The following is a 15,733-nucleotide window of genomic DNA, read 5'->3' on the forward strand; positions in this document are numbered from 1 at the left end:
ATCATCAGTCAATGATTGGCTCAGCTGCTGCACTGACTGCTGACAGACAAGAACAAACAGGAAGCTGCTGCAGCATTTCTCCAACAACCAGAATGATTTATATTTAATGGATCCCACATGTTTACATTTCACAATCCATCCAACAGCTGCTGAGATGTTTCAGTCTGAACTAAGTGGTGGGCTATACCCATACTCCAATGATCGATCACTTACTGAATCAATCGATGTCCCGATGACAATATGCCTCATTTAAAAGCAAAAATCTTTTTTTTCAGGTTAATTTATCAGGTAGTTAATTAAATGAAAGCTGAACTCTGCTGGAAGGAACCCTCCTGTTTCCACGACGACGTCTCCACTCAGAGAAGATGGCGAGGGATTGGACCAACCGAATGATGATGTCATTGCTGATGTCACCACCAAGCATCATTTCTAATCTAAACTTTCTTCTTCTGTTGTTTGTTCAGCTGGATGTTTTTAAATATAATGACAAAAAGTTTCTCTGTAAAGTAAAAAGAAAATCAACTTACAGTCAGAAGAGTTCGTTTTCACTGTGGTGGCCAGTTTTTAATTGTTGCTTTAAAGTTTTTACTTTTGTTTTATTGATTGCTTTTTGTTTAATATTCATGAGTTTTGATCATTTGAGCTTTAAGACTTTGGTGACTCTTAGTAATAGCATCAGAAACGCCAGCATCATGATATTTATGTTTATATATTAATTCTCAGGTTGTGTTGAAATTTATTTAATATAAAATATACATTTTTATAACTTCTTGACATTTTTGGGCCAATAAACAACAACAAAGAAAAACCAAATAAGTAAATCAAGTAAAGGATTCAGTATTTACTCATGTTATGACCTTGGTCATATTTGTTATTTTGCCTTGATGACACGTCTGGGCCAAGTTAAAACTCAAAAAGCTTTGCTCCGGTTTGCTGTAGTTTCAGGGTTGAACATGTTTCCTTGAAACAAAAGGTGAGGTATGTTTTCTCTCGTTAGGTGGTGTTAGGTGTCGGAGGTGTTACCCAGTAAGCAGCGATGTGTTTATAAACACAGTCATTTTAAAAAGGTGTGCGGAGAAGTGGATATTGGTTATTGTTTTGCTTAATAACAAACATATTTATCAATTATAAGCCATTAGTAATGGTCCTTATGAATTCAAATGATTATAATGTTTTTATGGTTGAGTTTATTAGTAAGTCCATCTGGGATTTCTGCTCTGATTACCATGTTGAGCTTTTTTTCCCCCCCCCTTTTTCTCTGTCTAGGGAGGGCACTGTCTCGCGCCTTTTTACTAGGGATGTTCCGATCCGATATCAACGATCAGGATCGAGGCTTTATTGAGCATGAACCTAAGCCTGATACCTATAATGCTTTAGCTGTCACACAAGTGTCATTTAACGGAGAGCCGTTTGTGGCAGGACGTGGCTACAATGTCTGCAATGTGGAAATATTTTAAATTGGAAAACGAAATCAATCCAACAGCCTTGTGTAATGTCTGCAATGAGAGCATTTCACAAGGCTGTAGTAAATTACTGAAAATATTCTATTTGAGAGAAAAATCTGCCTTTATCACGACTTTTCATTGTGTGTGAATAGAACAGCGGGCAGAGTGGAGGGACCACAAAATAAAAGTAATGTAATCTGATTACTTTTAGCTACTTTTGGATTATTTCAAAGCCAAATAGGCAAATGAAGATGAGAAGTATCAATGACGCGTTGTCTGCTCAGTGTATTTTTAGAGAAACACAAATCTCACGTTCCCAAAATCCATGTTTAAATTGAAACATAAAAAAAGTTTGTTACTTGGAAACCATTTTAAAATGATGACTCATCATGCACTTGCTGTATTCATTTAGCATCCAATGAAAAGATTTCTCAATATAATGCTGCTGAAGCACAGTGTTTCTGGGGGCCGGCCCCACTGATTACTGTACAAAAACAACCTTTTTCACTGATTTTGGTGAAACTGGATCGTATTTGATGGAGAAATATTATAAATATGGAGAAAACTTATTCTAGTTTTCTCTCTGATGCAATTCTCGGCAGGCAGGCAGAATTCGGCACAACATGTCCATGAAAGGACGTAAAAAAGTGCATTTACCATAAATAAGATCTTATATTATACTTACGTTTAAAGACATTCATGCTGTTTAGAGTCTGTGGTTGCGGTCTTGTTTATTTTTAGTGATCTGCACTGAAGAGGGGTGTGTGTATCAGTGAGCCACAGTCAAACTTACTTGTCAAATTTTCCATCCGACAGCTTTGTGAAACCCACAGAACCACAGGGGAAAAACAAGAACGAGACAAAGTTTATTGATCCAACAGAAAAAAAACCAAGTTGCTGTTCAACAAGAAACAAAAAGAATTAATCCAATATAAATAGCAGTAAAGTTATTACATCACCCACAAAACAATAAATAACAATTTTATTTTTGTTGCACTAAATCTGACCTGTCTGTCTCTCTCCAGCCCGCCCTCACCAGAGAAACGTTCATCTATGTCTCTTATTATTTATCTCACAACACATATTTACGTTCTAGTTTGGCCGTTACCTCTAGTGGCAGAACAAGTCAGGTAATTTAAAGGTCGACAAAGTCTTGATGAGGGGTGGATGGACGAGTGAAGCAAATTACGGACCCTTACTCTGGAAACCAAAGTTCGAGTCCCGTGTGAGAGAAAGTTAAATAGCTTTTTGACTTCAGTCACGTGACTTATTACTTATTTTAACCCAAACTGAGATCTTCTCCTAATCCTAACCAAGTGGTTCTGTAGCCTAAACTTGACCGTTTCACAACGTTTACTACGTGTTAAACGTCACATGACTTAGGGTCAAATGACTTACTGAAAGTCCAGTACGCCTGTCGCTGGACTTGCCAACACTCTCAGATGTCATGATGGGGAACAGTCATATATGTCGCTTTCCAATGGATATATATGTCTTTTTGGGACACTGTTTTGTTACTGTTTGTGTATAAGTGTGTATAAGTGTATGCATTTGTTGTGATTTGGCTGCTACCTTGACAAGGTGTCTCTTGTAAAAGAGATTCTGAATCTCAATGGGACTTCCTGGTTAAATAAAGGAAAAATAAAAATAAAGATGTTTTACTTTGTAGCTGCCTGAGTCTACAGTCTAACAGTGAAACATAATAAATGGATGTGCTGAGGTGTGAGGGGCTCTGGGGACCAGTTCCAGGCCAGCTGGACATCAGTGGTTGGACTGGTGTGAAGGTGTGAAGGTCTACCTCAGTGAAGAGTAGACGACCTCTGGATCTACTGGACACTCTGAACACACAAACACAAACAGTTCAAACAACATGAGAAACTGTTGGAGACAAAGAAACTCACACCAGTGACCACAAGCCCAACCGCCCCTCCCCCACCTTACTCTGATATCTCCTTCCTCAACCAGGTTAACAACTCAACTTCTACACTCATTTTGAGAAGGACAACCTTCAATCAAGGCAGTGCTGACTGCTGACCACCAACCCCGACTCCTCCCTACTGACGTCAGAGCAGTGTTAAACACGCAAAGCTTCAGGCCCTGATGGCATCCCTGGATGTGTGCTCAGAGCATGTGCTGGGGAGCTGGCGGGGGTCCTGATGGACTTATATAACTCATGCTGTTGTGCCGACCTGCTTTAATCCGTCATTACAAAGTAACTTTGGGGTCACCAATTTACCTACTGCAAGAACGGGGGCACAGAAGATGCAGCCTCCATAGCACTGCACTCTCACCCTCTCACACCTGGACAATAATGACACATAGTTCAGCATTTAACACTGTCCTCCCCTCTAATGTCAAATATCTGGGCATCAAAGCTTCTATCTGCACCAACAGGCTCCAACATATTTGATTAGACCACCACTGCTCTTCCACCCTCACCCTAAACTTACAGTCTGGTACTGGAACTGCTCTGTCTCGGACAAGAAGGCATAGTAGGCTGTGGTGAAAACCGCCCAGAGCATTGCTGGAGCCTCACTTACTGCTATTGAGAACATTTACAGGAAGCGTCGTTTCTAATAAACATTAGAACCTTCTGCCACCCAACAAAGAGACTGTTTGCCCTCCTGCCCTCTGGGAGGCGCTACAGGAGCCAATGGACTAAAACCACCATGTGTGTACACACACACACAAACAGCAGGGTGAACCAACTAGCCTGACTCTGTCCAAAGTTAATAAGTAAAGAGCAGCTGTACCTCTCGTCTTATGGCTATTTGTCCGTAAGTGATGTCATCTGGTCCTCTCAGTGCTGAGGAGACTGCAGCTGGATCACTCTCTGGAAAACAAAACAGACACATATTACATTACTGCAGGTACTACAGCTGATACTAGCACTGTTAGTATATTTACTGCTACTACTACCAGTAGATTTGCTGCTATACTACTAGTACTGCAACACGTCATAAAGATGAAACTATATCATTATTTTCTGTGTAGAAATATAGTATTTTTTGTTATTTAGTATGTAGAATACGTTTTATAATAGACTCTATAAAAGGCAGCAGGTGTTTTCTCCTTCCTAACATTGCTGTGAAAGCTTAGAGCTGAAAGAGCAAATATAACAGAAGGGTATTTATCTGAAACAGAGAACCAAATGACCACAAAGCTGCTCTCTTCTGTTAAGGTTCACACATTTCAGCACAAGGTACAAAACAGACCACAAATAGTGAGAAACAGAACAGCATCAAACCACAGTTCACTGTAGTCAACAGGAGGAAGTTGCTGCTGTAGCATGATGTGCACAGTGAAAAAAAAGAATAGCTTCTCCTTTATTAATTATCTACATTAAAAATTATTATCTTCAGTAATAACGCTTGAGTAAAACACAACAGTAAAACAGTTTCTAAATATTTAGATTTAGATATGTGAGCGGAATGACCAGAGATATGTAATTCTGCACATTTAAAATTAGTATAGTTTGTAAAGAGAAAAAGGAAACTGGACAACCCACAGAGCTGTTAACGTTTTTTAACAGATTCACTACAGGGTTCACAACAGAGTCTCACATGCAACACATATCGCATATCATCCTCACCAACAGACCAGACCACGGTCTGAAACTTTATGGACTACATGCAATTTAATTTAAAAAGTACTACACATTCAGATCTATTGATCTTACAAAAAGCAATCTATCTTTTAACTTCACTGAAGACAGGTTTGAACACAGGGTGGTGATGGGGCAGTGGATAAGACACATGCTGTTTGTGTGAGAGACCCAGGTTCAATTCCCCACTGTGACACATCTACCAACGTGTCCCTGAGCAAGACACTTAACCCCTCGTTGCTCCAGAGGCGTGCGACCTCTGACATGTATAGCAAATGTAAGTCGCTCTGGATGCCGCATTCGCTCATTCATACACAAACGACCTCACCTCTGTTCAAGTGGCCAATCACGTAAACTGGGCATGCGCATTCCAGCGTAAACAGAAAGCAGTTTATCTACGAAAGAAGAGTGCCATAAACATGAGCACAGACAGCAATGGTAAAGAACCATTATATTTACAGGATATTTTTTTGCATGCACCGACAAGGAGATGGAAATATCACCAAAAACAGTGTCAGCAGCATTGTGTCTTTACTTTGCATGACTGATTTCCAGCTTTCGCCTGTCCACACTAATACGCTACCTCTGATTTTCAAAATGAAAATGGGTTCTGTCTGGAAGGCAGGCGGAAATGTCAGCCTGGGTTTGTCAGTGTTATAATTAAACCTGGTGACTGAACCTGTGATGGTACACATTTGTACTCAAAGAAACTAATGTAGGACATTCGCAGCCTCTGTGGACATGTGTTGGTCGCAATCCTGAAAACATCCCAGTTAATACAATAAAAGCACAGCCGAAGGCCCTCCGTAGCTTAGCCGGTCCTTTGATATCCTCACAACAGAGACAGAGAGCGTTCATTTCTGCCTGTAAGCAGAAATCAGGTGGAACATGATGGAAGTGATAGTGTGGCCCCAAAGAGCCCTGACCTCAACATAACTGAGTCTGACTGGGATTATGTGATAAGAGAGAGACTGAGGCTGCCTAAATCCAGAGAATTACTGTCAGTAGTTTTTCAAAATGTCTGGGCCAACCTACCTGCTGAGTTCCTTCAAAAACTATGTGCAGGTCTACCTAGAAGAATTTATGCAGTTTTAAAGGTAAAGGGTGTTCACACCTAATTTAAATTTGACTGAGCTTTTTTCATCATTCACTTTGTATTTTGTGGCCCAGCGATGGACTGGCGACCTGTCCAGGGTGTACCCTGCCTTTCGTCCAGTGTCAGCTGGGATTGGCTCCAGCCCCCTAACCTAAAGGTTATTCTAACCTGAACCTTCAAACCAAGCCTTCGTGCACACACACACACACACACACACCACAAAAAAGCTACCTCTGCTTCGTCTGATTGGCTGCCGTTGATGATGTGATATTCTGATGTCACTGTATGTGATGTCCTCTGTGATGTCATTTTCTACAACTTCTTCTTTAGTAGCTGGAATGAACCAAAATGTTAAATTCTCAGCAGACATTTAAATGATGAAAACTGATGAGTGAAAACTGAAAGTTTTGACTTTAACATGCAGCTCAACAGGTTTGAATGTAAATAGAAAATGCAGTCACAATGAACTGAACTGCACTACATGGGTGTTAACATGCTAATAAATAGTTCTGAAAAATGAAAACTTAGTGTAAAATGTTTGTCTAACCTGGATGTTTCCTCTGAACACACCACCTGAACAGTAGAACCAGCAGAACCAGTAGAACCAGAACACATGACAGAGGAACAGACCACAGCATCACAGAGGGAGGAGGAGGAGCCGGTGATGAAAAAAGACAGGTGGACGTAGGAGGACGTGTAGTGGTGGGTTTCCCTAAAATTAACAAAAAAATAATAATTATCAAAAGAACTTAAATGAAAAAAATTGATAACACATTGACTGATTTAACTGTTCAGACTTTAACTAGATTAAAATATGTAACTGACATTTATAGCTCCATTTAGTTGGGTGGAGTTAGTTAAATTTCAGTCAGAATTATCTTTGAGCTCCTCACCTGTGACAGAGATCCAGCTGGATGGAGACTCTCCACGACCGCTGATGTTACACTTGTAGAGGCCTTCATCAGACTTGTTAACATGGTGGATGGTCATGTGACCTGTAGGCTCAGTCCTGATGAGGGAGCCATCTTTATAGAAACCAGCTGGGAGGTTGGAGGGAGGGGTCTCTGTTTCACAGTGCAGAGTGACATCATGTCCCTCCATCACAGGGAGGACAGGACTCTGCAGGATCACTGGTCCACCTCAACACAGAGACAAACTACAGCATTTCATCATTTACACACAGCTTCATCAACACTAACTCCACAGTCTGATCTTACCAGTGACAGTGATGTTGATGGTGTTACTGGTTGCTCCCTCTCTGGACTCACACCAGTAAACTCCACTGTCCAATGGGTTAATGTAGCTGATGTTACAGGAAGAACCAGCTGATCTTCCCCAGCCATCTCCACACTGACCCCTGGTTTCTCTGGTTGTGTTCCTCCTCAGCGTCCATCCAGCAGAGCTGTCGTCCTCCTCACAGCTCAGAGAGACAGACTTCCAGCGGAAAAACTGAGAGCTGCTGGGACTCACAGTCAGAGAGGCTGGAGGGAAGTTATTGGATTTTTAGTTAAATGACAAAACCTTGACATCCAAGCGTAGCATTAAACAATTCTGTTCGTTGAGCAAAGGTTTCTGAACTTGTTGCCAAAGTGATGCTGAAGATGTTTAGCTACAGAAACACTTGGCTGATTTTTAATTGCTAATCAATCTATGCCATTACTGAAGAGTCTAACAGACTTTGTGTGAAGTCAATGTCACTTAGTTAGGTAGCTAAATGGGATGCCTTACATGCTAAAAAGACACATTCCTTTGGTGCAAGAGACCCGGGTTCAATTCTCACTGTGACTCGTCCACCATTGTGTCCCTGAGCAAGACACTTAACCACTAGTTGCTCCAGAGGTGTGCGACCTCTGACATGTAAGTCGCTTTGGATAAAAGCGTCAGCTAGATGAGAGATTAGTGGTAGTAATTCTGAGTCACATAATAAAACTATATATTATATTTTACAGGTTTGCAACTGGAACAGCTCTGTCTGTGAGTGATGTCTCAGAGGCTGCACAGCTTTGGTGTTTAAGTTGCACTGTTACAAGGAATAGAAATAAAGGCCATTTAACCAACAATTGGGGAAAAAGGACAGTAGTTACAGTATCTCAACTGAGATGAGGGATTTGAAGAACTAATAAAACCTGCCAACCATTGTTCAAATTGAATTTGCAAATTTCTGCACATTTTAATTCAATTTAAAAGTCTCATAGTTTCATAGAGTTTTATTGTAAACAAAAATTTGGAACAAGTATACACCACCACTTAAATGTTTGTTTTATTATATTTTTGCAATACTTTTAAGCATTTGACACTTTTAATTGGATTCTTGGATACGAGAAGTGACAAATTCCATTGCTCAAATACACACTTTTACTATGATTATTTAACAACCATCACTAAAACCAAACAAGGACAAGTTGAGTCTTGATGCTGTATCCTGGTCAACTTGTCCTTGTTTTTTAATAATCTTGTTAATTTGTTAATTTTCATATAAATTTATGTATGTTAAAACTTGTTTTTGTTATGAAGTATTTTCACGAGTAAAAGCCCAAACTCTTTGGGTACGTTTTGTATTATTTACCAGAAACAGCTTCTGACTGTCAGAGTTGACTCACCTCCGCTGGTCCAGCAGCTCAGCAGAGAGATCAGCACTGAAGAGAAACCAGACTCAGGTTGGTTTGACATTTAACATAAAACTAGACCAGACAAGAAACTTTGAGTTCTGCTGCTGACTGAAATATCTTTCAACATTAAATATATATATTTAATATATTTTTTTGTTGATATTAAGTGTCTCAAGTACACATTTTCTTATTTTCAAAAAGTTTATTAATGCTGCGTTCTGATAATCTCTTGTTCCAAAATTAAAGTAACTTTTTAAATATGTGATTGTCTCAGACTGAATGAAGGAAAAAAAAACATTAAATATGTCGTTGACTCTTTTTTCTGTTTTGCTTTAACGCTGTAAGAAGTGGTAGCTGTTTTTTTTAAGGTAAATTCTAAACTGAGCAAAAACTATTAAAGATTTTTTCATCAGATTGTACTTACAGAGCAGAAAAGCTGTCTGTCCCATCGCTCCTCCACTCAGTCAGTCCAGTTAATCTCTTCCTCTCTGTAGGTGAGAGCAGTGACTGTGTAGAAGCTCATCTGGTTTTGCTTCTTCACTCAGAGCTCATCAGGAGACACGGGGCCCTACACAAAGAGTTTAATCACATGCAGGAAGTGACAGCGCTGCAGGCTGAACATGAAGGAGGGCTGATCTGAGATCACTGAGAGACAGATTCATTAGAAACAAGGAGGTAAAGTTCCTCAGTGGAGTTTCTCTCAACTCTGTAAATATCTGTGTGATGAAGATTTCAACAAAAAAGTTTAGATCACTTAAATCCCTTACCTTAAAACTCAGTAAGTGTTTGTATGCATGTCGACCAGTAACGCTATCTGCTAACACATCTACCTCACAACAGGGTTAACAGTGAGACCGATGTGCTAGTAGAGAGGGTTAACCTCCGTTGTGTTGCTAAGGGCTAGAGGGACTAAGCAGTGTTAAAACCATCTTATGATATAAGGTTGATTTGCTATATACAGTGGGGCCAGAAAGTATTTAGTCAGCCACTCATTGTGCAAGTTGTCCTACTTAGAAAGATGAGAGAGGTCTGTAATTTTCATCATAGGTACACTTCAACTATGAGAGACAAAATGAGAAAAAAGAAATCCACCACCATGTTTGTCAGAAAACATTTTTATTTTTGAAACCGTTATTGAATCTCAACTAATAAACTAAATACTCTATAAACTACCTATGGGCAGACTATCCAAATGACCTGTAACCTGTAATATATATATATATACATATACTAACATTATACATTATAATGTTATAACATTTTCTTATACACTCATTAACACTAGTTACTCCTCCAGGTTGTGGATAGTGATTTGTATCGTTGGTATTTACATGTTATCTGTTGTGTTTATCTAGAGCTGCTGTAAGAAGTACATTTGCCCGGTGTGGATATATATATATACATATATACATGTGACTCTTTGTCTCTCAGGTGAGCGTGTAGAGCTCAGAGTGTCTCTTTGTCTCTCAGGTCAGCGTGTAGAGCTCAGAGTGTCTCTTTGTCTCTCAGGTGAACGTGTAGAGCTCAGAGTGTCTCTTTGTCTCTCAGGTCAGCGTGTAGAGCTCAGAGTGTCTCTTTGTCTCTCAGGTGAACGTGTAGAGCTCAGAGTGTCTCTTTGTCTCTCAGGTCAGCGTGTAGAGCACAGAGTGTCTCTTTGTCTCTCAGGTGAGCGTGTAGAGCTCAGAGTGTCTCTTTGTCTCTCAGGTGAGCGTGTAGAGCTCAGTGTCTCTTTGTCTCTCAGGTGAGCGTGTAGAGCTCAGAGTGTCTCTTTGTCTCTCAGGTGAAGCTGCTTCCTGGTAGTTGAGCTGAGAAACATCACAGATCAGATGTTTGTGTTTTAGAAAGATGTTGCTGATGAGACTTTAGAGGAAACAGCTGCTACGAGTCATGTGATCAAAGTGCAGTAGATAATGTCTGACATTCTGTTCACCTGCTGACAGCTGATACCTCACACCTGTTTCTGCTCTGCAGGTCACACAGCTGGACACAAGGAGGAAGGAGACAAGGAGGGAGGAAACAAGGAGGGAAATGTTGGACTGAGAGTCGGTCTGCCAGTTTGTGTGATTCTTCTTCTTCTTCTTGGTGTTGGTGGTTTTGTGATCTTTAAAGAATATAACAGACGCACAGGGTATCAACAACCTGCTATAAACAGACATGAACTGCAGAACCTGCAGAGAGATTAACAGACCAGAGGCAGCAGATGAGAATTAGTGAGGATCCAGACTGAACTCACTCTGGTTACTGTGGGGAGCACTGATTGGTCGTTACTCTCTGGCTGCTGATTGGTGGACTGAACGTGCTGCTGGACAGAAGAAACACATTCCTCCTGTAAAATAAACCTGAGCTGTTGACACACGTCTGATTTCACCTGGAGGCAGGTTAATGCCAGATGGGCTGACTGACCAGCAGCTCTGTGGGACAAACAATATGACCTGACGCTGGAACAGCCAGCTGATTGTTAATTACAGGAAGTGGTACAGACCGTCGGCACCTCCCCCCACCCCTTCAAGTGGATCCATCCATCCAGGTAGAGTCAGAGGTCAAATACAAATTGTGACGAGGTCACAAAAGTGAAAAAGGTCAGAGAGAAAAAGCTGCAAAATATTTTAAATCAACAGTTACTGATGTCAGTGCCGCAAAGAAAAATAAGAAGAAAGTGTCACGGAATCCAAGTTAAATAAGAAAAATTTGTGAAGGTGTCACTTTGAGCTCTGAGTAACTGTGACAGCATTTCTCAACATTTACAGAATCTTTAAAATCAATCGATTAATGGAGAAAATAATCAGCAGATTGATCCAGAATGAAAATAATCATCAGCTGCAGTCTGATAGTTCAAAATGAGCTCCAGCTCAACAACTACAGCAGTAAAATGCTGCTTTATATTAATGTGTGAGGAAAATCATCAGATTATGATGATAGAATATTTAATAGTACAACAGTCACAGGGACATTTTACTGCTTTCATACTTCAAGTACATTTTCCTTATTGTACTCACATACTTTTACTTCAGTAACTTCTTAAATGCAGGACTTTTATTTGTAGTATTTTTACAATGTAGTACTTTTACTTTAGTTTCTGTATACTTGATCCACAACTGCTTTTATCAGTCTTTAACAAAAGGAAACTAATGATCTTGGTTATTTCTCCTGTTTCTCCTGTAACCAACTTTCTGATGCTGAACTGATCTCTGCTGTAGAGACATGAGGCTGTGATGTGTCTGTTTCTGGCAGCGTCCACTGTTGGCAGATATTTACATAAACACAATATAAAACTACTGCATTACGTAAAAGTCCTGCTGTCAAAATGTCACTTGGGTCAGAGTACACAATTATTAGCAAATTTTACATGATGTTGTCAGTTAAATCTGTATCTATGTGTTGTGTGTAGGTAGGTACAGTTTTAATCTGCAGAGTAAGTGCATGTTTTATATCACATATTTACAATGAAGACATGATCAGACCTGTTGAACCTGTTGCTCTGATCTGAGCTGGAATCAAAATCAGTTTCCAGGCAGCCGTGCAAAAACAGGATCATTGACCTTCTTTAACTGTAACTCTGTAGCTGAAGAAAGAGAAAGTGAAAACTGATGGCTCTTCATGTCTGGGCCTGTTTGTAATCAGATAATAAAATCAGAGGTGTGGAAGCAGCTCTGAGCTCATTCTTCCTCCATCCCCCGCCTCTCAGCCTGAATCAGTAGGTTTTCTTTACTTTTGGCAGGTACAATCTTGCTAACATGAGAACAGACTGCTGCTCTTTTTATTCATCATGTTTCTGTATATTACAGAATTGAGAGTTCAGTTATTAGTTTTTACTGTTTCTGTCAGACTGAACTCACCAATCAGACTTTATTTCTAAAGCACCTTTCATGCAAAATACCAATAGGTGTGTGTTAAGTGTTTGACATTGTGTTGAAAAAAGTAATAATTACAGTGATAAGAGTCATTACAAAGTTATTAGGCAAGATAGAATAAAAAAAAATTAAAATATAAAGTAAAAAGAGAAATACAAAAACACAAAAGAGAAATGTTAAGATCAATAAAAGCAATAAAAATAATTCAGGGAAATGTTGAACTAAAAGATTGGTCTTAAGATTTCTTTAAAAAGATCGTCCTCAGCTGCTCTGAGAGGCTTTTCCACAGATGTGGACCATAAACACTAAAACCTGCCTCTGTGTTTTTTTTACCATCTGGGTTACTGGAAGGCTGGGGAGTCTATTGGGAACATATGGCACAAGCAAGTCACCAGCAGTGTGAAGACACCACGGGGGTGACAGACATAATAAGAGGGAGAAAAATAAAAATGTATTGACATTTGTCATCAAAGATTAAAAATACCTTCATGTTACTTTATTGTCTCCTGAGAAGAACCTCCATTTACAATTTATGGATTTGTTTGCTGTGTGTGTGAGTCTGAATGGGATAGTTTCCTGTTATGAAGTAGATTGAAGTGCCACATGTCTGTTTTTTTTTTAAGTCTGTGAAAGTTTTTATTAAATTTTGATCCTGGTTACCTTTTTCATGTTTCAACTGTTTGTGTCTCTCATGTCATCACATTTAAGTCAATAGGTCAATCTCTAGTTCCTGTTAAGGTACATTTACTATCTGGAGCTTTTATTTTGAAAAACTTGGTCCATCCGTAGTTTCCTGGCTCATTCTGACTTTCCTCTCATGATAAGGTAACCATATAGGGCTTTTATTTTGAAACTCGGAAATAGACACCTATGTCCACCTGTGTGTGTGTGTGTGTGTGTGTGTGTGTGTGTGTGTGTGTGTGTGTGTGTGTGTTAGTTAAGAAGGGACAACACGATCACAGGACATTACCTTGAATTCGTTGGTATTTGACACACAAGGAATCCTTCAGTGTCCACATGTTGGAAATTAGTACATTACGTGACATAAGTCATTTATCTAAACAAATATCATTTAAAACTTTACATAACTCAACTTTGATGTTTGGTTCTGTCACCTGCGGCAGACAGACTCCACTGGACTTAGCTGACGGACATCAAATCACATTTTCCTCTAGGATATTTCAGCAGAGGGGGCAGAGACCATTATTCCTGCATTGTTGAGACTTTCATGCAAATACAGCACTTCATGAAATAAGCCATTGAAATACATTTTCAAAATTAGAAAAACCTGTCTATTTCTCCTCAAGTAGACTAAACACCTCAGCAGAGCCAGTCAGTAAATAAACCTTATCATCATCAGTCTTACCAAATAACTGGTGCTTTTCCACTCTGCTGGCTTTGACTCTGTTCTGCTGTCTCTCATGTTCTCCATGTCAGAGGTAATACCAGGGCAGCTGAGCTGTCAAAATGTTTGCTCAGGAAAAAAATGCCATTAAAAATCACTGAAGTAAAAGTAAAAGTTACCATTTGACAAACCTATTAAAGTAAAAGTATTAAAGTACTCTGTCATTAAAGGAGACAAAGTTAAAGCTACTTTGTGTTTCAATATTGTTTTATTTGTACAGGTCAGAGATCTTCTGTGCGCTACAAAGCTGTAACCTATTTAACTTAAATTAAAATTTTAGGCTACATAACTTTACCTGATAGGCCTCCATCTAGTTTTACGGGGATGCTCTGCCATGTGAGTTCCCTCCTGTGGTTTCCGCTCAGCTATGCAAAGAATAGGCCGCCGGTCTATTTTTGACGGAAGACGCGTCAAGCAGCACCGAGCAGATGAGCACGGCAGGAAGTCAGACACAGAAACGGCAATGAGAATCCGGTCGATTGTCAAAATAAAATACCTTGTACAGACTCCCGATCGTACATCAACAATAAACACAGTTAAAACAGACAAAAAAGAAACAGTTTAACTATGTAGCCTGGGGGAAAGGTTCACAAGCGCTGTGATTGGTTGCTGAAACACTTCTGAAATGCTTCCAGTGTGAGTTGAGGACGGGCTAAGGACAGGTCAAAACCGTGGGGGTGTAATTGCAGATTGACAGACACACGGACGCACAAGTATAAATGCCTAGCTAAGTGCGTAGCCTGGGGCGTGGCTACGCACGTAGACCCCACGCAGGAGTATAAATCAAGCTCGACGCTGGGGACTTGCAGTACTTTTTGAAAAGGCATTTGTTAAATATGTTAAAAAAAAAACTTGCACAAAGAAATGAATGCTTTGAGAAAGGTTTATTTGCGCAATAAAAAAACCTGCAACGTAAATATAAAAGAAACATCGGCTGCCTGAATTTTGTAATCATATAAATAGACATTTCCACTGTAAATTGGTGTTGAAAATGTCTCCAGAATACAGGAAATTAAATGTTTAATGCTCAACATCATCTGATGGACAACCCCCAGACTCCCCTCTCCTATATTTCACAAATGATTTATCTTCTAAAAACTATTACAGTGTCCTCTTGTCTTCTTCTTGTGAGCCCAATCTCGTGCAACATCATGTCTCGTAGGCTGTGTGTGTTTCATCACACCCTCAACCTGAGCCCTTAAATGTCCCACCACTTTTCAAATCAAAGTGACGCCATGTGTGTGCCGTGCCATAGTGACAGTGATGATGATTACTTCAGTTAAGATAAAGGATTATAATATAATCATAACTATCATAACGTGAGACCGTCACCTACTGCTGGTGATCACTTACTGTCAAACAGCGCAGCAGAAGCTGACTGACATTGTTTATGTAGTATAGTTCCTTAATGCAGTCTCAACTTCAGCAAACTGTCCTGGCTGACATTATTTTGTAAGCATCGCGTTGGCTAATCCCACTCTGCTGTGAAAATGATATGTACTTGATTATAAGTTGTGTACTCCATGCCACCTCTGATCACCTGGGACACTGATTCACTTGCACTGGTACACTGATCCTCATACACATACTATTCAGCTTTACAGTGGTTTAATACTATACTATATTTATGAGGACTGCAATGATGGTGTACTTTTGAGGAGTGTCCGACTGATTGTTGTGGGCTGCCTTGACCCAAAATTCCAGGATTGTTTTTTGTCCCAGT

General features: G+C 39.8%; 1 protein-coding gene across 3 annotated transcripts in view; it reads right to left on the reverse strand.

Moving 5' to 3' along the window:
* Positions 1–9,446, reverse strand: part of LOC119913138 (Fc receptor-like protein 5) — a 135,462-nt gene extending 126,016 nt beyond the window's left edge. The window contains exons 1-8 of one of the 3 annotated variants that reach the window (XM_038732461.1): positions 9,179–9,446; positions 8,746–8,781; positions 7,363–7,626; positions 7,039–7,284; positions 6,693–6,857; positions 6,377–6,478; positions 4,199–4,278; positions 2,294–3,283 (exon numbers count right to left, since the gene is read on the reverse strand). In XM_038732461.1, coding sequence (XP_038588389.1) covers positions 3,272–3,283; positions 4,199–4,278; positions 6,377–6,478; positions 6,693–6,857; positions 7,039–7,284; positions 7,363–7,626; positions 8,746–8,781; positions 9,179–9,203 — 930 coding nt within the window. In that variant the 5' untranslated portion in view covers positions 9,204–9,446 and the 3' untranslated portion in view covers positions 2,294–3,271. Of the gene's footprint in view, positions 1–2,293; positions 3,284–4,198; positions 4,279–6,376; positions 6,479–6,692; positions 6,858–7,038; positions 7,285–7,362; positions 7,627–8,745; positions 8,782–9,178 lie in introns of those variants that run through there. The other 2 variants (XM_038732460.1, XM_038732462.1) reach the window with 2 other exon arrangements.
* Positions 9,447–15,733: the final 6,287 nt, after the last annotated feature.

This window comes from Micropterus salmoides, unplaced genomic scaffold (assembly GCF_014851395.1).
Source record: "Micropterus salmoides isolate LMB-PRFRI ecotype aquatic unplaced genomic scaffold, ASM1485139v1 Ms_hic_scaffold_2, whole genome shotgun sequence".
NCBI classification, from domain to species: Eukaryota; Metazoa; Chordata; class Actinopteri; order Centrarchiformes; family Centrarchidae; genus Micropterus; species Micropterus salmoides.